Raw genomic sequence first — 22010 nt, 5'->3', positions numbered from 1 at the left:
CAATTTAATAATACTAAAGAACAAGAGATTTGCTAAGTCCATCTAAAACAGGATGAGATGCCTAACGGTTCACATATATTAGAACACTTGGGTTTTAAGTAGGTACTTAAAGTTATTGTTTCTAAGTTATTAAAAAAAAAAGAAGGTACAAAAACTGAGGAACAGGTTGTCCCTGGTGATCCCTCAGAGAACAGTTAAAGGGAAGGAAATAACTGATATATATGTAACTTTCCTGAAAATCCTAGGTTGAAATTTAATGAAAAGAGTAGCCCTTATAACCAAATAAAGCAAAATATATGAAGCTCAAGAATCAGGAAATACCATAAATTCAAGTGTATGCATACATCTGTGAGTGTGCTTCTCTGCTTATTGATATGACACAACTGCCAAACATTGAAAAAAATTCCCTCTCAGGCCCGGGCGCAGTGGCTCATGCCTGTAATCCCAGCACTTCGGGAGGCCGAGGCACGCAGATCACTTGAGGTCAGGAGTTCGAGGCCAGCTGGCCAACATGGCGAAATGCCATCTCTACTAAAAATACAAAAATTAGCTGGGCATGGTGGCTCATACCTGTAATCCCAGCTACTCAGGAGGCTAAGACAGGGGAATCACTTGAACCCAGGAGGTGGAGGTTGCAGTGAGCTGAGATTGCACCACTGCACTACAGCATAGGGAACAAAGCGAGCTCAAAAAAAAAAAAAAAGAAGGGAAAATTCCCCCTCAGTAGGTCATTCTTCAGATTTGATCCTCTCATCCCTGGAACCTGGGAGGTGGAGGCTGCAGTGAGTCAAGATCATGCCACTGCACTCCAGCCTAGGTGATAGAGCAAGACTCCACCACCAACAAACAAACAAACAAACAGATTTGATCCTCTCCTCTACTCACCTTCTCACTGTGCCATGCCCTGCTTTGATAAGACACCTGCCATTTCCCCCAGCTAGCAGGCCTGGCCTACAGAGGAGGGCATCATGCAGCTCGCTTTGCCTGGCTCTCTGAACATCCCATGGCCTCAACCCAGGGGTCCATGCAGGCTGCGAGCTATGACCTGTACAGTGCCTATGATGATACAATACCACCTACAGAGAAAGATCTTGTGAAAATGGACACTCAGATAGCCCTTCCTTCTGGATGTTATGGAAGAGTGGCTCCATGGTCTGGTTTGGCTGCAAAACACTTTCTAGATGTAGGAACTCGTGTCAGAGAGAAAGATTATAGCGTAAATGTTGATGGTATAATGTTTAATTTTGGCAAAAAAAAGTTTGAAGTCAGTGGGGCGTGGTGGCTCATGCCTGTAATCCCAGCACTTTGGGAGGCTGAGGTGCGCAGATCACTTGAGGTTAGGAGTTTGAGACCAGCCTGGCCAACATGGTGAAACCCTGTCTCTACTAAAAATACAAAAATTAGCCGGGTGTGGTGATGGGCGCCTGTAGTCCCAGCTACTTGGGAGGCTGAGGCAAGAGGATTACTTGAACCCGGGAGGCGGAGGTTGCAGTGAGCTGAGATCGTGCCACTGTACTCCAGCCTGGGCAACAGAGTGAAACTCTGTCTCAAGAAAAAAAAAAAAAAAAGTTTGAAGTCAAGAAAGGTGATCAAATTGCATAGCTCATTTGTGAACTACATTTTTTTAAACCAGAAATAGAAGAAGTTTAAGATTTGGATGACACTGAAAGGGGTTCAGGAGGCTTTGGTTCCACTAGAAAGAATTTAAATTTATGCCAAGAATAGAAAATTAGAAATGATACCTTGTCTTAAAAATAAAGAGTTTTTGCTTAAAGTGGAAAAAAAAAAAAAAAAGGCCAGGTGCAATGGCTGATGCCTATAATCCCAGTGATATCTACAGGAGGCAGCCAAATGCCTACGCAGATAGGGGCAGGTACCCAGTGCAACCTTACCTCCAAGCTGAAGGCAGTTTAAAGCCCGAAAGCTAAGCTACAAGTTAAATTCTCAGACTGGATTGAAAACTTGTCTTCCTGTTTGGCACACTTTCCTCTGATTGGTCCCCACCCTTCACCTATTTTACATATGCCTACCATTTCCTAATTGGTTTTCTATACTGTGGGGCCCGCCTTTGAGTGGTGCCTTGTTTTAACCTTTTTTGCATACTCACAAAACCAATCAGCATGCAACTTGTGCCTATGAAGACCCCAGACTCAGTCAGTAGAGGGGGAAATGGGTTGACTTCAGGGAAGAGACAACCTGAGTTTGAGGAAGACACCCTGCCCTTCGTGTCCTCTCTCCAGCTCCCTTCTCTGCTGAGAGCCGTTTCATTGCTCAATAAAATTATTCTCTGCCCTCCTCACCCTTCAATGTCCAGTGTATCCTCATTTATCTTGGGTGCGGTATAAGAGCTTGGGAACTGCTGAATGTGGTACAAGCTATAATACAGGTGAGCTGGGGCACGCCAGCATGGCCAAGTGAGGCCAGGGTCGGGCATTCCCAGCCAGAGGTCCCTGGCTTGCAAAGTGACTGAGAAGAAAAATCCAACATCACCAGCACTTTGGGAGGCCGAGGCAGGAGGATCACTTGAGTCTGGGAATTCAAGACCAGCCTGGCCAACATGATGAAACACTGTCTCTACTAAAAATACAAAACTTAACCAGGCGTGATGGCACACGCCTGTAATCCTAGCTACTCAAGAGGTTAATGCGGGAGAATCGCTTGAACCTGGAAGGTGGAGGTTGCAGTGTGCCGAGACTGCACCACCGCACTCCAGCCTGGGCGACAGAGTTAGAGACTCCATTTGAATTAAAAAAAAGGTAATTTAAACTGTATTTCACTTACTTATTTATAATTTATAAGGCATCTTCTTCCAAAAAAAAACTTAAGATGGTCATGTACATTGGTAGTAAAGACTCCTGGCCACATGTTAACTAGTCTTTTTCTGTCTATCATCATCTGTAAATAGCAGGGTAGGTGCACACAGCAGATACTCAAGATATACACTGATATATTGATGAGTACATAAATACAAGGCAAAGGTACAATTTAAGAGGCTAGAGGGGCCAGGAGGGGTGGCTCACGTCTGTAATCCCAGCACTTTGGGAGGCCGAGGTGAGCAGATCACAAAGGCAGGAGTTCAAGACCAGTCTGGCCAACATGGTGAAACCCCGTCTCTACTAAAAACACAAAAATTAGCTGGGCATAGTGGCATGCGCCTGTAATCCCAGCTACTCGGGAGGCTGAGGAGAACTGCTTGAACTGGGACCTGGGAGGCGGAGGTTGCAGTAAGCCGAGATTGTGCCACTGCACTCCAGCCTGGGCTACAGAGCGAGACTCTGTCTCACAAAAAAAAAAAAAAAAAAAAAAAGGGTGGCTAGAGAAAGACACTCATAGAGGCCAGGGGCAAGATGCACATTTCATTAATTAATAAACTCTGAGTTCAGGTGTGGTGGCTCACGCCTGTAATCCTAACACTTTGGGAGGCCAAGGCAGGTGGATCACCTGAGGTCAGGAGTTCGAGACCAACCTGGCCAACATGGTGAAACTCTGTCTATACTAAAAATACAAAAATTGGCCAGGTGTGGTGACACATGGTCCCAGCTACATGGGAGGCTGAGGCAGGAGAACTGCTTGAACCCAGGAGGCGGAGGTTGCAGTGAGCCACGATTGCGCCACTGCACTCCAGCCTGGGTGACAGAGCGAAACTCTGTTTCTAATAATAATAATAATAATAATAATAATCAACTCTAAAACCAGAAAAGCTTCTGGCCCCAACACGTTGTATGGCTATCATTTTGATGGTTCACCATTCATCTTTTCAATAATTTACTGATTACCTACTACATACCAGGCACTGGGTATGAAATGCTGAGCAAAATATGGAACTTAAGTGTTTTTTTTTGGTAAACAACACCATCCCCCTGAATACAGGGTGCCTCGGCCAAAGAGGGTCAATTAGAGTATTTGCCTGAGATTTTTCTGTGAGTGGAGGAGATAAGACTCACAGATGGCCCAGAGACTCAGGGTAAAGCTCTATCTACTTTTCCTAAAGGTTTCTCCAATTCTGTTAGTTACATCAGACTCTATGATAAATCATCTTTTATTGCTTAAGGTAGGTTAAGATGACTTCCTCTCAGCTGCAACTATGAAATTCTTACTAACATAATTTTTTGTTTTTCTTTTTTTTGAGACAGAACCTCGCTGTGTTGCCCAGGCTGGAGTGCAGTGGCGTGATCTTGGCTTACTGCAACCTATGCCTCCCGGGTTCAAGTGATTCTCCTGCCTCAGCCTCCTGAGTAGCCGGGATTATAGGCATGTACCACCATGCCCAGCTGATTTTTGTATTTTTAGTAGAGATAGGGTTATACCATGTTGACCAGGCTGGTTTCAGACTCCTGGCCGCAAGCAATCTACCCGCCTCGCCCTCCCAAAGTGCTGGGATTACAGGTGCAAGCCACCATGCCCGGCCCTTACTAACATAACTTTCAATATACATGTGAGACAGATGAAGCCTTGGGAAGTTCAATGGCTCACTTGCCCTGTCTCACAGGGAGGCAGTGGCAGATCTGCAAAAAGAGCCCAGGTCTCCTGACTCCCAATCTCAAGATGCGTCGTAGGTCCAAGTGAAAACACGCTTTAGAGAAAGGAATCAAAATACAGTACCTCATGGACCACGGAGCCCAGCAGAAAGTCCAGCCTCTGGCACAGCTCCCCAAGGTTGGCCAAGCTGCTGGCCCTGTGAGCACCATCGGGATCTCTCACTCCCCTCAGGAAGGTGTGGATCAAAGGTTCTCGGTACTTTGAGACCATGTCTCCTATAGGAAAAAGGAAGAAATCAAAACCCCTTAAAACAAAATTTCAACTTCTTAAAAAAGGAAGAATTATATTTCCATAGTTCACTGCATGATGTCTTATTCTTTTTGTTTTTATTTTTTTTTTGAGACAGGGTCTTGCTGTATTGCCCAGACTGGAGTGCAGTGGCACAATCACAGCTCACTGCAGCCTTGACCTCCCAGGCTCTGGTGATTCTCCCACCTCAGTCTCCCAAGTAGCTGGGACTACAGGTGCATGCCACCATGCCCGGCTAACTTTTGTATTTTTTGTGGAAATGGGGTTTTGCCATGTTGCCCAGGCTGGTCTTGAACTCCCGGGCTCAAGCTATCCATCTGCCTTGGCCTCCCAAAGTGCTGGGATTACAGGAGTGAGTCACCGTACATGACCAATGTCTTATTCTTTTCAAAGTACTTGCATAACCATTAAAAATCATGCTCCAGAAGAATATTTCATGTTATGAAAAATATTCATGATGTATGGTTTTGTGAAAAAGCATGTAGAATCTCAATTTTATTCTCAAAAGTCTACATGTAGAGATAAAACATGTGAAGATATTCCCCATAGTGTTACTAGCAGTTATTTTCAGAATCTTATTACAGAAAACTTAAAAAATTTACATACACGGCCAGGCACGGTGGCTCACGCCTGTAATCCCAGCACTTTGGGAGGCCAAGGCGGGCGGATCACGAGGTCAGGAGATCTAGACCATCCTGGCTAACACGGTGAAACCCCCGTCTCTACTAAAAATAAAAAAGATTAGCCGGGCGTGGTGGCGGGCGCCTGTAGTCCCAGCTACATGGGAGGCTGAGGTAGGAGAATGGCCTGAACCCGGGAGGCGGAGCTTGCAGTGAGCCAAGATTGCACCACTGCACTCCAGCCTGGGCAACACAGTGAGATTCTGTCTCAAAAAAAAAAAAAAAAAAGAAAAAAAAATTTACATATACATACAAAAAATGTATATATCATAAGTATATAGCTTAATAAACATTCACAAACCCAGCCCAACTATAATTAGCCCATGGTCACACAAACAAAAAGTGTGGCCCCCAGGCTGGACCCTAGACCCCAGACCCCAATCATCAGTCTACTTTTCCCTGTCTTATCCTGCTGTCTGCTTGGATAAGCAAATTGAGTGAAAAACAATCAAGGCATTTGGGTACTGGAGAAAGAGAACTATGATTATTAGACAAATATTTAACGAGAGGCCTAGTATGTGCTAAGCATTGTTCCAGATGCTTGGCATATGCTGCGAAACAAGAGACCATGATTCCTGCCCTTCTGTGGCTTATATTCTAGTGTAAATTAGATAGAATGTTAGAAGGTAATACACACTATAGGGGCAAAAAAAGTAAAACAGGTAAGGGAAATAAGGAATAATGGGAATGGTGGCCGACTTCAGGTTTTAAAAAGGTGGTAAAGGTAGGCTTCATTGAGAAGGTGACATTTAAACAAAGACTGGAAGGTGAGCGTATCAGTCATGTGCATTTCTGGGAGAAGAGCATACCAGGAAGAGAGAACAGCCAGTGTAAAAACCTGTAGAGGAGCACGCCTGGCATGTCTGAGAACACCAAGGAAGCCCTAGATGAGGCTAGAGAAGTAAGGGCAGGGATGGGAAGGTGGGGTAGATCATGAAGGGCCTTGCAAGACACTGCAAGGACTTGAACTTTTTCTCAGAGTACAATGAGAGGCCTTTGGAGGATTCTGAGCAAAGGAGTGCAAAAAGATCACACTGGCTGCAGTGCTGAGAACACATTGTTGGGTACCATGTATGTCCAGGGTGGAACAAGGGTCCAAGGTAGAAACCTACTACAGTAAGTGGCTGGAAAGACAACAGCGACTTGAACAGCAGAGGTGGTGATAAGAAGATTCCGCATATATACATACATACACACACACACACACATATACATACATACATATATAAAGTGGGGGTGGGTCTTGCTCTGTTACCCAGGCTGGAGTGATCACAGCTCACTGCAGCCTCAATCTCCTGGGCTCAAGTAATCCTCTCACCTCAGCCTCCAGAGTAGCTGGGAAGACAGGTGTATGCCATCGCGCCTAATTTTTTGATTTTTTTGTAGAAACAGGGTCTCACTATGTTGCCCAGGCTGGTCTTGAACTTCTAAACTCAAGTGATCCTCCTGCCTCTACCTCCCAAAGTGTTAGGATTACAAGCATAAAGTCACCTATTTTTAATCACCAAATGATGACCTATATTGATAAATCACTGACCTGTCCTACCAGGCCCAATTCAAATGCCACTTTCTTTGTGGAACCTGCCTCTTCCCCTCAGTCAGCTTCAATTAGCCCTCCTTGAAAGTCTCACAATACTTTGTGCTTAAGTAGCTTTGACTTAAATCACATTTGTCACTCATGCCTTGGTTCCTAAATGTTTTAAGCCTGTATCTGTTTCTTCCATAAGACTATAAATTCCTTGAGGGTAGAACTTTGACTCCTTCATCTCTGATCCCATCAGGTCTTAGCAGTCTTTGCATATACAGTCATGAGCTGCATACAATGCTTTGGTCAATCATGGACTGCATATACAACACTGGTCCTATCAGATTGTAGGGCAGCACACATTTAGAAACCTGATCAAGTTGGGGATCAAGTTGGGGAAATAATTAGTATTAGATCAAGTTGGGGATCAAGTTGGGGAAATAATTAGTATTAGATCAAGTTGGGGAAATAATTAGTATTCAGTAATGGTGCTGGGACACTGGGACATTTGATTTTCTGTATAAAAAATATATATAAATACAATATCATCTAGGTTTGTGTAGGCACATTCTATGATGTTTGTACAATGACAAAATCACCTAACTACACATTTCTCAGAATGTATTCCCATTGTTAAGCAACACATGACTGTACTAGGTACAGAAAATGGTAATATTGAATTGAACTCATTCATTTATTCAACAAAACATAATTATGTACTAGGTATCATGCTAATATTCTAGGAATACAAGAACTGATGAAATATTATTTTTACCCTTTAAGAAGCCCAAAGTAGGCTGGGCACGGTGGCTCATGCCTATAATCCCAGCACTTTGGGAGGCTGAGGCGGGAGGATTGCTTGAGCCCAGGAGATCGAGACCAGCCTGGGCAACATAGGGATAGTTTGTCTCTACAAAACTAAAATGAAATAAAATAAGGAGAAAAGAAGATGCCCAAAGTTTAAGGAGTACATATAAACAGATAAGTACTGACAATTATACAACTGTGTGGCAAATGCTGTCACAGAGTCAAGCAGAGGTTGCTCGAAAGCATGACTTTGCTAGTCTCAGTCCCTTGGAAGGAAGAGGACGAAGAAGTTTGTTTTTTTTTGTTTTGGTTTTTGTTTTCCCCTCAAGGTCCAAAGCACAATGTACCTTCCATACAGTATAAGAAAAAGATAGAGGAGTACTTTCTCCAAAATGCTCCCAATTCCTAACATACCACATGCAGTCATAAGACTCACCTCTGTCCTGTTAACATCAACGTATGCTGCCAAAACTAAATCATTGATGACCTAGACATAACCTATTTTCAGAATAGAAAAGAGGAGATTTGAACTGTCATCTCAGACTCTTTGACCCAGTCTTTGCATTTCTAATTATCTATCCTAGAGAGGTAGTTACATATCTGCACAAGGACATCTGCATCAAGAATTTAGTGAATTGTAATCGTGAAAAATGAGAAGAAATAAACTAAAAAATTCATATAGGAAAGGTTAAATAACCATGGTATACCCATATTACGGATTACTATGCAGTGATTAAAATGAACATGACAGAATTATATATACTGACATGAAAAGCTCTCCTCAAGAAATTGTTAAAGTGAAAGAAACTACCAGAACCAGTATTCCCATTTATGTATGCAAATATGCACACACACAACTTTTCCTACTATTAACAAATCAAACATACAGATTTATTTATTTATTTATTTATTTATTTTTTGAGACGGAGTCTCACTCTGTCGCCCAGGCTGGAGTGCAGTGGCGTGATCTTGGCTCACTGCAAGCTCCGCATCCCGGGCCTCAACCTCCTGAGTAGCTGGGACTACAGGCACCCGCCACCACGCCCGGCTAATTTTCTTTTTAATATTTTTAGTAGAGATGGGGTTTCACTATGTTAGCCAGGATGGTCTCGATCTCCTGACCTCGTGATCCGCCCGCCTCGGCCTCCCAAAGTGCTGGGATTACAGGCGTGAGCCACCGCGCCCGGCAAACATACAGATTTAAATATGTACATTAAATATTCAAATGCATAGGAAAAAAGAGAAAGGACATATACTAAGACAAAGGAGTTAACTTGTTTGAAGAGTAAATAGAGCTGGGATCAAACTTAAATGGTCTGATACTTAATTCCTATGAGTTACCTATGAGTAACTCCTATGATATATTGCATTTAAGAGATTTCCGGCCGGGCGCGGTGGCTCACACCTGTAATCCCAGCACTTTGAGAGGCCGAGGCGGGCAGATCATGAGGTCAGGAGATTGAGACCATCCTGGCTAACACGGTGAAACCCCGTCTCTACTAAAAATATTAAAAAGAAAATTAGCCAGGCGTGGTGGCGGGCGCCTGTAGTCCCAGCTACTCGGGTGGCTGAGGCAGGAGAATGGCGTGAACCTGGGAGGCGGAGCTTGCAGTGAGCCGAGATCACACCACTGCACTCCAGCCTGGGCGACAGACAGAGACTCTGTCTCAAAAAAAAAAAAAAAAAAAAGAAAGAGATTTCCAACGGCTGGGCACGGTGTGGCTCACCATGGTGAAACCCCGTCTCTACTAAAAATACAAAAATTAGCCAAGCATGGTGATGGGCTCCTGTAATCCTGCTACTTGGGAGGCTGAGGCAGGAGAATTGCTTGAACCTGGGATGATGAGGTTGCAGTGAGCCAAGATCACGCCATTGCACTCCAGCTTGGGCAACAAGGGTGAGACTCTGTCTCTCAAAACAAAAAAAAAAAGATTTCCAACTAAGACTAAAATACACTTTTCTACTTTTGTTGCAGTGCTTTCTCTTTCTGGAGTTAGGAAGGGGGCTTGCTCACTCTGCAGTGGGAGATGAGGATCCAGAGTTAGAGATCTGTGTTCTAGGGTTGGCCCTGCTGCCAACCAGCAGAGTGACCCCTGGGCAATTCACTTCGCTTCCCTGGAAGTGGAGATGAGCCAGTGAGACAAGATGACCTCTCAGGCCCCTTCCACTTCTAAGTGTGTGAGTCGGTGAGTCACTTTCAGTTTAGTCATTAGGAAAATGAGATTTAGGAGACTGGGGAAGGAAGAAAAGGCACACATTCATGAGCCCTGGAGTGGGAGGCTGTTGTGGTTAAAGGAAGAAGGTTCCTTGTCAGGAAGGAAGACACATAAAAAATGAAGGAAGTTTGGAATCTACAAGCAGGGGAAATTGCAGGTTGAAAAGGGTAAGAACACAGGAGAAACATTTTAATGTTTACTTATATAGTGGCTTATACTTAAAAATAAATGATAAAGAAAAGGCATATTAACTTATCAAATAATGATTAAGTGTTTACTATGTGTCTGGCACTGTGCTAGGCCCTGGGGGGCTAATCATAAGCAAGAAAGATACAGTCCTTACCCTCATGGCAAAACCTAATGGGGAAGAGGAAAAATACTGACCAAGCAATAACAATGGAGTGAGATGTGCCAAAATGGTGACAGAGAGGCACTTTTATGAGTAATGTTTGATCTGGTTTCTATTCTATTAACAACAGCTCCAGTATTATCTTATTTGCTCAGACTCTAAAGTGTGTTCATTTTTTTTTTCACTACTCCCTGTTACCCTTCAATTAGTTCACTTATTATTATTCAGTCTTCATTTACTTCCACACAGGATCTGAAGCAACTTACAATAAATAACGTTGAAACCATGTGTCATTAAAATAAACATTTTAGGCTGGGTATGGTGGCTTACACCTGTAATCCCAGCACTTTGGGAGGCTGAGGTGGGCGAATCACCTGAGGTCAGGAGTTTGAGACCATCCTGGCCAACATGGTGAAACCCATCTCTACTAAAAATACAAAAAATTTAGCCAGGTGTGGTGGTGCCTGCCTGTGGTCCCAGCTACTCAGGAGGCTGAGGCAGAAGAATAGCTTTAACCCAGGAGGCGGAGGTTGCAGTGAGCTGAGATCGCACCATTGCACTCCAGCCTGGGTAGAGACTCCATCTCAAAATGATAATAATAATAATAATAAATAAAATAAAATACATAAAATAAAATAAATATTTTAAAACCTCTACAGTAAGTGAGAGAAGTGCAGACATCCCAAGCTAAGAATGGCTACTGCAAATAAACCAAGAGTTTAGTAGTTTAATTTTACAATTCTTGGTAGCTAAGGCAAAAAAGGAATTAGAAAACACAGCTCTCATTATCCAATAAAAGAAGGAACATCATGAAGAGAGAGAAACTTCAGGAAGGACACTAAGAGGTATCTCATTCATTCATCCGGCAAATCTTTTTTTTTTTTGAGACGGAGTTTCGCTCTTGTTGCCCAGGCTGGAATGCAACGGCGCAATCTCGGCTCACCGCAACCTCCCTCTCCCAGGTTCAAGTAATTCTCCTGCCTCAGCCTCCCAAGTAGCTGGGATTACAGGCATGTGCCACCACGCCTGGCTAATTCATCCAGCAAATCTTAATTGAGTGCCCACAGTACTCCAATGTGCCAATGTTCTCAGTACTGAGGACAATATGGCATGAACAAGAAATCAAAGCTCCCATCTTCATGAAGCCTACTTCTAGCGGGGAAGAAAGACAATAAATAATAAAATTTCCAGCAGCAATGAAGGCTATGAAAAAAAATAAGGAGCGGGGGAGTTGACAATGTGGGTGAGGGCTCAGGGAAGAGCTCTCAGAGGAGAAGACCTCAAGGAACAAGGCATGTGAGGGCCTGGTGGAAAAGTGAAGAAGAGAGTGGGCAATAGAAGCTTTATATTCAATGCAGAAATCATACAGCTGTTTCTTATACTGACTGGCCATATAAGTCAAGAGCATATCACTATATTAACAAAACTGCAACTTAACGTTCCATTTATGTAAATTCCTGCCCTAACTGAGCTCCAGCACTCCTTTGAAAATGAGCATCCATTGGCCAGGTGCGGTGGCTCACGCCTGTAATCCCAGCACTTTGGGAGGCAGAGGGGGCGGATCACGAGGTCAGGAGATCGAGACCATCCTGGCTAACATGGTGAAACCCGGTCTCTATTAAAAATACAAAAAATTATCTGGGCGTGGTGGTGGGCGCCTGTAGTCCCAGCTACTCGGGAAGCTGAGGCAGGAGAATGGCGTGAACCCAGGAGGTGGAGCTTACAGTTAGCCGAGATCATGCCACAGCACTCCAGCCTGGGCAACAGAGCAAGACTCTGCTTAAAATAAATAAATAAATAAATAAATAAATGAAATAAAATGAGCATCTGTTAAACTACATGCTCCATCAACCCATCCCAGCTGCATCTGAGAACCCAAGAAGCCAGTGGGAGTGTCAGCATCTCAGACCCTGCATTGTACCTGGTCAGCTGGCTCCGGGCTCACTTGCTACCTTGTTTTCCAAGTGTTGGACTGGAAGAACTGGAACACTCACTGCATCCACTCTGCATTTCTCAAAGGGCCCCTGCCTCCACGTTCTCCGAGACTGGACCTCTCTTAGGCCTCACATACATAGCATAGATCTGGACCTCTCTTAGGCCTCACATACATAGCATAGATCTGGACCTCTCTTAAGGCCTCACATACATAGCCTAGATCTGTCACATACTTGGCTCAAACCTGGTCTTCTTTGGGGATTTATGACCTTGCCTTCATTTATTGGGGCTCTGCTACCCTCTGACTAATCTTCCCTCCCTTCTGATCTTGTGATAGAGGTCTCAGGACTGTATTGTACCCCAGTCTCCAGGTGGGAGTTGGCTTGAACTGGTTTCTATGGAGAACAAAATGAATGCACATAGTCAAAGAATCTTCCAGGGCAGCAATTTGGCATAGGCATTGAATTTTAAGATCCTCCATAAGAGGTTCTTTGTCTTTTCTTTTTCTTTTTACTTTTTTTTTGAGACAAGGTCTTGTTCTGTCACCCAGGCTAGAGTGCAGTGGTGCAATCATAACTCACTGCAGAATCAAACTCCTGGGCTCAAGAGATCCTCTTGCTTTAGCCTCCTGAGTAGGGTGGGACTATAGATGCACACCACCATGCACAGCTGGTTACAATTTTTTTTATAGAGATTGGGCCTTGCTATGTTGCCCAGGCTGGTCTCGAACTCCTGGGCTCAAGTGATCCTCCTGCCTTAGACTCCCAAAGTGCTGAGATTATAAGTGTGAGCCACTGTGCCCAGCCCAGGGGTTAATTTGAGCTTTAGGGATTCCTCTATGTCAAATTTTGTATACATCTCACTGGCATTTTCCCAATTTTCCTTACAAACAGTACATTAATTTTGTCCAAGTATCCACCTGTCGCCACCCCTCCCCATGTGATTCAGGCTACAGTTTCCATTGGTCTAAGTGAATCGTGGTGGACATCTCCCTTTGCTTTAATTGGTTTAGGCATGGGCATGTGACCCAGTTCTGGACAATGAGTTGTGAAGGAAAGTCTGCTAGAAGACTCTCAGAAAACTTTTTGCCTTTGGCTATCATAAGGATATATGAATTAGGGTTGCCTTAGAGTTGCTGCAACCAACTTGAAACCATGAGGAACTAAAGGATAAGGCCCATAAGCTGTGGTTGACAGAGAAAGATGAAAAGAATATGGGTCTTCAATGATGTCACTGAGCTAGAGAATTAGCAATCCTGGAATTTTTGTTATGTGTGATAATTCATTCTTTGTTAAGCCACTTGAGTTGGGAATTTCTGTTACTTGCAGCCAAAAGCATCCTGATATATGAAAACTGGAATGCTCTTCATATATAAAGTTGTAGAATACTTCAATGTCAATCCTATGTCTATCAATATGAAACATCAAAAAAGTTAGATTTGTCAAAACTAAGGAACTTGGGGGCCAGGCACGGTGGCTCACGTCTGTAATCCTAGCACTTGGGGAGGCCAAGGCAGGCAGATTGCCTGAGCTCAGGAGTTCAAGAGCAGCCTGGCCAACACAGCAAAACTCTGTCTTTACTAAAAATATAAAAAATTAGCTAGGCATGGTGGCACATGCCTGTGGTTGTAGCTACTCGGGAGGCTGAGGCACGAGAATTGCTTGAGCCCAGGAGGTGGAGGTTGCAGTGAGCCAAGATTGTGTCACTGCACTCTGGCCTGTGTGACAGAGTGAGACCTGGTCTTGAAAAAAAAAAAAGTAACTTAAGGCAACCCCGCCTTTTTTTTTTTTGTTTTGGAGACAGGGTCTTGTTCTGTCGCCCAGGTTGGAGTGCAGTGGTGTAATCACGGCTTATTGCAGCCTTGACCTCCCAGGTTCAAGTGATTCTTTTACCTTAGCCTCCTGAGTAGCTGGGACCACAGGTGCATGCCACCACGCCCAGCTGATTTTTGTATATTTTTGTAGAGAAGGGGTTTTGCCATGTTGCCCAGTCTTGTCTCAAACTCCTGAGCTCAAGTGATCCTCCCACCTCAGCTTCGGCCTCCCAAAGTGCTGGATTACAGGTGTGAGCCACTATGTACATATTTTTAAAATGGCTCAAAAGTCAATTTTATAACCAAAGTATAACAAAAGAAAAAATTAAACCAAATAACTTTCTTTCCTCTAATTACAATTTTAATTGAGACAACAACCTGGTATACAGCATGACTCCTATAATATCAGCATATATACATATAACTTTCCCAAAGAGCTGAATCATCTTAGTATATGTGCTAACCTATTAAAAAAAAAAAAGGTGTGTAACTACTTACAGTAGTAGCTTGCAAGAAGGAGTTACATGCTGAGTGTATTTCACAACTATTGGCTAACCTATTTGAGTATGAATTAAAATCTAGGGTTCTGGGATACCCACTATTATTTCCTAGTTTCTGATTGGCAACAAAACCACTATTATCCCATCCAGGAGGGGTTCTTTGGTTTTGGTTGTTGTTTCTTGTTGTTCGTACTTTTCTTTATCCAGATGAGATGTTCCCATTGACTCAGCTGAAACTTATTTGAACCGTAAGGCTCCGAGATCCTAATTCATCTTTTAATGAAAGACAGCACACATTTGTCCCCTGACAAGGGCAAACATTCATTACTATTTCTCTGTCTCCTTAAAGATATGCATTAAATGACTTTTACAAAAAATACTGATTTCCAAATTCCCCCACACCATTTTCAGAAAGCATTCATTACAGACTACAATATTTAGATGAAGAGGCACTCATGAAACTGAAGTTAAAGAGACAATCTTCTTTTCCTCAGGTATTTCTTTCTTTTTTTTTTCCTTTTCTTTTCTTTTTTTTTTTTTTTTTGAGACAGAGTTTCGCTCTTGTTGCCCAGGCTGGAGTGCAATGGCACGATCTTGGCTTCCTGCAACCTCCACCTCCTGGTTTCAAATGATTCTCCTGTCTCAGCCTCTTGAGTAGCTGGGATTACAGGCATGCGCCACCGTGCCCGGCTAATTTTGTATTTTTAGTAGAGATGGGGGTTTCTCCACGTTGGTCAGGCTGGTCTCGAACTCCCAACCTCAGGTGATCCGACCACCTCGGCCTCCCAAAATGCTGGGATTACAGGCGTGAGCCACTGTGCCCAGCCTCCTCAGGTATTTCTAAAAAGCTTCAGAGAAATGAACACAGTAAATCCAAGCCCACTTTTAGAAACTTACTCCAGTAGATTCTAATGAGTGGGGTTTATCTTAGCTTAGTTCTAATGGCTTCTACTTTGTGCAATGGTAATGACAACACCTGGCTATTTGCAACTCCCTATTCTCAGGAAGTCAGCACCAATTAACCTTATTGAGAAGCAAACAGCTGTGTGTTCAAGAAAGCCAGTGAAGGATCTAGATTTGTTTGAACAAACTTGATAAAAATGAGTTGCTTTGGAAGGTGAACAATCAAGTGAGAGAGCTGAAAAAATTTTAACCTGCCTATGACTTGCCTATATCAATTCTGGCATTGTGAAAAGATTCTTTTAACAAATTAGAATTTGGAAGATTTTTCATTAAGCTTTTCAATGGTACTCTGAAGTCTAGAGTGATCGATTCATTTATGCATATCAGATCCCATCTTCTTCCAGAAAGGATCTGAAATGACTTGCAACAAGAGATGCTTACATAGCAGAGGGGTGCTGTCAAATCTGAATTAACAAGATTTGGGTGGCTGAGGTGGGAGGATGGCTTGAGGCCAGGAGTTCAAGACCAGCTTGGGCAATATGGCGAAAGCTTGTCTCTAAAAAAGTTATTTTAAAAATTAGCTGAGTATGGTAGCATGCGCCTGTAGTCCCAGCTACTAGGGAGGCTGAGGTGGGAGGAGGACTTGAGCCCAGATGTTCGAGGACTGCAGTAAGCTATGATTGTGCCACTGCACTCCAGTCTGCGTGACACAGCAAGACCCTTTTTCCAAAAAAAAAAAAAAAAAGAACACACTAAACTTTTGGAGTCAGAGGACCTGCTAATTTCAAGGGCTCAATCATTCCCCTAATTCACTAAAACAGGTCATAAAAGTGAAACTGAGAAAAATCAAGTAAGAAAAAGAATTCCACTCTGCCAAATTCTTACACCATTCTTTTAAAACTCTATTATTAATGTATGGGGGCTCTCTTCTTTCTCCTCCTGCCCCCCCCCCCTTTTTTTTGAGACACACATGTGAACACAGACAAAACCATTCCTAACTGCTCTCTTCATTTTCTACCAAGGAGAAGTAACTAAAGAATATCTTATCCTGCAGATTAAGGTACTGCTAGCTAAAACGAATTATATTTTCCAAAAATCGAATGATTACTTACAGCCAGCACTCCACTGTAATCAGAACTTTACACACATTCTGAATAATGTTTTACTCCAATGTTTCTCAAACACACATATGGGCATTAAAATTGTGCAATGCAACTTGATTATAACGTGGATCCTGGTGATTCAGAATTATTATTAAAATGAAAACACAATATTTTAAAAATTATTTTAGAGAATACACATAGTCCTGAAAATATATCAGAATTTAATTTCCAAACTGCAGTTTAAGAAATATCTTTCCATCTAACCAATTCAATGAAAACATTGAGTGTATACATACTATATGCAAGGGAAGCCATACGGCACTGGAGATTGAGAGATGATGGAGATTTTGTCCTTACTTCTAGGAAGTTAGAGGTACTAAGCAGGATGAGAGCAACAGGATGGGTGATATCTATTCTTCTTGGGGAAGATTTCATGGAGCAGGGAGCCCTTAAACCTAATCTTGAAGAATGGTAAGGATTCTCATAGGGGCAGACAAGAGGAAGATTGCTTCAGGTAGACGGAGCTGTGACAGCAGAGGCAAGGTGGTGGCAGGAGTAGAGAGACAAAATATATGGTATATTTAGAAAACAGCAACTGTACCAGGTAACTGCAGCGAAGGGCACAATGAGAGGTGAACATGATCAGAAATAGGCAGTGTCAAATAATGGAGGGTGTGAAATTAAAGATGTAAACAATGCAGAGCTGATAATGCTTTTTTGGGCAAGGAAATAGCTTAACTAGAGATACATTCTTGGTGGATTAGAATTCAGATAATGTGTTCACTGAGGATGGAGGTTTTTGTTTTATAATACAGCATGAGGTTTTTAATCTCCAGTGGATCATTCTACTGCAATGCCTTTAGCATAACATTACTCTGGTGCAAAGTCACTGTAATCTCACTACAGTTGAAGAGTATGATAATCTTTTGGGAATCAAATCTCTCTTCCAAATGAATGATGGCACAAATAGTACTGGGACTGCTCCATTTAGTGAGGGTAGCAAATAGAATGATAAGATGATACACAGAATGATTGAAAACTTTCTAGATACTTTGGCAAGAGAAAGTCTTTCTCTATAACAGTCATAGAGGAATCAGGTCATCAATCGCATAGTCATTTGGGGGTGGCCTCACCAGCTTAGCAGCACTGACACCCATTTCACTCTTAGTACATGCATGAAATAATTTAATTCACTTCAAGCAACTGATGTATCCTAATATGCCCTTGAGTTCCTGCCACCAAATGCCAAAAGTAAGTATTCAGGTTAGCAATGAATATTCTGAATAAGAAAATAATTCCATTTGCAATTGCATTGAAAAGAATAAAATAGGAATAAATTTAACAAAAGAAGTGCAACATATACTCTGAAAACATTATTGAAAGAAATTAAAGAAGACAAATAAATGGAAAGACATCCCATGCTCATGAATTGAAGGACAATATTACAATGGCAATATCCAAAGTTGACCTACAGATTCAACATAATCCCTATCAAAATGCCAGCTGCCTTTGTTGTTGTTGTTGTTGTTCTGTTGTTCAGGTCACAGAAATTGGTGACCTGATCCTAAAATTCATATAAGAATGGAAGGGATCCACAACAGTGAAAAAGTTGGAGGACTCATGCTTCTGATTTTAAACTTACTACAAATCTACAATAATCAAGATAGTATATACTGGCCTAATAATAGGTAAATCAATAGAATAGAACTGAGGGTCAAGAAATAAACTCTCGGGCCAGGCGCAGTGGCTCACGCCTGTAATCCCAGCACTTTGGGAGGCCGAAGTGGGTGGATCACCTGAGATCAGGAGTTCGAGACCAGTCTTATCAACATGGAGAAACCCCGTCTCTACTAAAGACACAAAATTAGCTGGGCATGGTGGCGTGTGCCTGTAATCTCAGCTATTTGGGAGGCTGAGACAGGAGAATCGCTTGAACCTGCGAGGCGGAGATTTCAGTGAGCCGAGATCACGCCACTGCACTCCAGCCTGGGCATACAGAGCAAGACTCCGTCTCAAAAAAAAAAAAAAAAAAAAAAAGAAATAAACTCTCCTGTTTATGTTCAATTGGTTTTTAACAAGAATGCCAAAACAATGGAGAAAGAATGAGGCTGGAACAACTTGATAGCCACATGAAAACCCCTTCTTGACACACGTACAAAATTAACTTCAGCCGGGCTTGGTGGCTCACACCTGTAATCCCGGCATTTGGGAGGCTGAGATGGGCAGGTCACCTGAGGTCAGGATTTTGAGACCAGCCTTATCAACATGGCAAAGCCCCATCTCTATTAAATATACAAGAATTAGTCAGGTGGAGGCTGAGGCACGAAAATTGGTTGAGCCTGGGAGGCAGAGGTTGTGGTCAGCTGAGATCGTGCCACTGTACACTGTACTCCAGCCTGGGGAACAGAGTGAGACTCCATCTCCAAAAAAAAAACCAAACAAACAAAACAAAACAAAACAAAAATTAACTTCAAATGGATCACAGATTTATGCATAAGAGATAAAATTGTAAAACTCTTAAAACATACAAGGCCAGGTACAGTGGCTTACGCCTGTAATCTCAGCCCTTTGGGAGGCTTAAGTGGGAGGATTGCTTGAGGCCCGGAGTTCAAGACCAGCCTGGGAGTGATGGCTTTGATCAACATAGCAAGATCTCGGCTGTACAAAAAACAAGAAAACAGGAGTAAATCTTTGTGACTTTAAGTTAGACAAAGCCTTCTTACATATGATGCCAAAAGCAAAAGTGACAAAAGAAAAAATGCATACGTTGGACTTCATCAAAATTAAAAACCTTTGTGCTTCAAATGTCACCATCAAGAAAGTGAAAAGAATTTTGATAGTGAAGGAGGCTGTGTGGTGGGAAGGGAGCATATGGAAACTCTCTCGATTTTCTGCTCAATTTTTATGTGAACCTATAACTGCTCTAAAAAAAAAAGTCTATTTTTTCTGAAAGAAAAAGCCTATTCTTTTTTTAAAAAAAGTGAAAAGACAACCCACAAAATGGAAGAAAATATTTGCAAATCATATAAATGTAAGGGACTTGTCTCTTGAATCTATAAAGAACTCTTACAACACAAAAAAGAAAGACAACTCAATTAAAAAAGATCTGAAAAAACATTTCTCCAAAGAAGATATATGAACGTCCAAGAAGCACAGGAAAAGGTGCTCAACATCATTAATCACTGGGGAAGTACAAATCAAAACCATAATGAGATATCATTTCATATCCACTGGGAGGGCTGTAATCAAAAGGGCAGACAATAATAAGCCCTGGTGAGGAGAAACTGGAACCCTTCTACACTGCTGGTGAAAATGGAAAATGGAAAACTTTGGAAAACAGTTTGGCAGGCAGTTCCTCAAAAAGTTAAACATAGAGTTACCATATGACTCGAGAGAACTGAAAACACATTTCCACATAAAAACTTGTACACAAATATACATAGCAGTTTTATTCATAATAGCCCAAAATTCACATATCCATCAACTGATGAATGGATTAACAATGTGGCATATCCAGGCCGGGCACAGTGGCTCACTCCTGTAATCCCAGCACTTTGGGAGACTGAGGCGGATGGATCACGAGGTCAGATCGAGATCATACTGGCTAACACAGTGAAACCCGTCTCTACTAAAAATACAAAAAATTAGCAAGGTGTGGTGGCACGTGCCTGTAGTCCCAGCTATTGGGGAGGCTGAGGCAGGAGAATTGCTTGAACCCAGGAGGCAGAGGTTGCAGTGAGCCGAGATCGTGCCACTGCACTCCAGCCTGGGTGACAGAGCGAAACTCAGTCTCGAAAAAAAAAAAAAAAGAAAAGAAAAAAGAAAAAAGAATGTGGCATATAAATACAACGGAATATTATTCAGCAATAAAAAGAAATGAATTACCAATACACGCTACAACACAGATGAACTTTGAAAACACTGTGCTTGCCTCAGCAGCAAATATACCAAAATTGGAATGATACAGAGATTAGCATGGCTCCTGTGCAAGGATTACAGGCAAATTCGTGAAATGTTCCATGTTCAAAATAAAAGAAAAAGAAAACATTATGCTAAGTGAAAGAAGCCCACATGGTGTATTTCGTTTATATGAAATGTCCAACTCTAAGTAAACCCTTACAGCAGCAAGTACAGTAGTGATTGCTCGACTGGGAATGGGTACAAGGTTGCTTTTGGGGTGATGAAAATGTCCTAAATTGATTGTAATGGTGAGCATACAACCCTGTGAGCATATAACGACAACATTGAGGTGTACACTGTAAATGGTTGAATTATATGGTATATGAATTCTATTTCAATAAGTTTGTTTTTGTTTTTGTTTTGAGACAGAGTCTCGCTCTGTTACCCAGGCTGGAGTGCAGTGGTGTGATCTCAGTTCACTGCAACCTCCACCTTCCAGGTTCAAGGGATTCTCCTGCCTCAGCCTCCAGAGTAGATGGGATTACAGGTGCGTGCCACCATGCCCAGCTAATTTTTGTATTTTTTTTTTTTAAGTAGAGATGGAGTTTTGCCATGTTGGTCAGGCTGGTCTCGAACTCCTGACCTCAGGTGATCCACTTTCCTTGGCCTCCCAAAGTGCTAGGATTACAGCCATGAGCCACCACACCCAGCCAGAAGTCTGTTTTTTAAAAAATGAAATTTTGCGAATGAAAGGGTCAGAACGAGGACTGGAGAATCTATTTTTCAGTGAAGCTGGAAAAACAGAAGCAACATATAAAAATATTCACATACTAGAAAAGAAGCAGTCTATGTGTGTAAGCACAATCTGATAAGAAACACATCCCTGCCTCCCAAAAACTCAGAGATCAAAGGCTTGGGACTAATCTCACAGACAATTCACAATCCTTGCTCCCCTCAAACAGAGGAGGCAGGAGATCTGGATTCTTCGGTGATCTGCCCACTACAGGAACTGAGTCCTGCCTGCACCACCAGCCAAGCAGAACCCAGGGCTTTCCCACTGCTTTCTGACTGGCGTTGCTTCTGCCAGCTCTTCCTTTCCTTATTTGTCAGTAAACGATGGTGACAATATAATTTCAGTTTTTACTGCTTCAGAGCCGGCCATTTAATGAGTAACATTTGTAAAAGCCTTCTAAATTTTCATTGTTTCTGTTTTTGAAAAAATATTAGTATTATTTAAAAGTTTCTTAACAGAGGCAAGAAAAACACTGCAGATTCAGACTCTTGGAGGTCCTTATGTCAAAGGCATTCAAACCAGAGTGACTCCACCTTGAATAAGGGCTGGGTAAAATGAGGATTCAACTTGCTACTTTTTTTTTGAGACGAAGTTTCATTGTTGTTGCCTAGGCTGGAGTACAATGGCACAATCTCAGCTCACTGCAACCTCTGCTTCCCAGGTTCAAGTGATTCTCCTCCCTCAGCCTCCCAAGTAGC

At 42.4% G+C, this 22010-nt stretch overlaps 1 protein-coding gene and 2 pseudogenes across 2 annotated transcripts in view; 2 read left to right on the top strand and 1 right to left on the bottom strand.

The window, feature by feature from the left end:
- Positions 1–22010, bottom strand: part of TANGO6 (transport and golgi organization 6 homolog) — a 242515-nt gene that overhangs the window by 57821 nt on the left and 162684 nt on the right. For both annotated transcript variants that reach the window (XR_010152398.1, XM_511059.9), the window contains one exon: positions 4603–4754. Coding sequence is in view for 1 of the 2 variants with exons in the window: in XM_511059.9 (XP_511059.2) it covers positions 4603–4754 (152 nt within the window). In the remaining variant the exon portion in view is untranslated. The remainder of the gene's footprint in view (positions 1–4602; positions 4755–22010) is intronic.
- LOC104002661 (deoxyuridine 5'-triphosphate nucleotidohydrolase, mitochondrial-like) lies at positions 900–2278 on the top strand (annotated as a pseudogene).
- Positions 20547–20646, top strand: LOC112206006 (U6 spliceosomal RNA; annotated as a pseudogene).

Source organism: Pan troglodytes, chromosome 18 (genome assembly GCF_028858775.2).
Source record: "Pan troglodytes isolate AG18354 chromosome 18, NHGRI_mPanTro3-v2.0_pri, whole genome shotgun sequence".
NCBI lineage: Eukaryota > Metazoa > Chordata > Mammalia > Primates > Hominidae > Pan > Pan troglodytes.
Note: the sequence above shows the minus strand (reverse complement) of the source record. Positions and strands in the feature narration are given on the sequence as shown.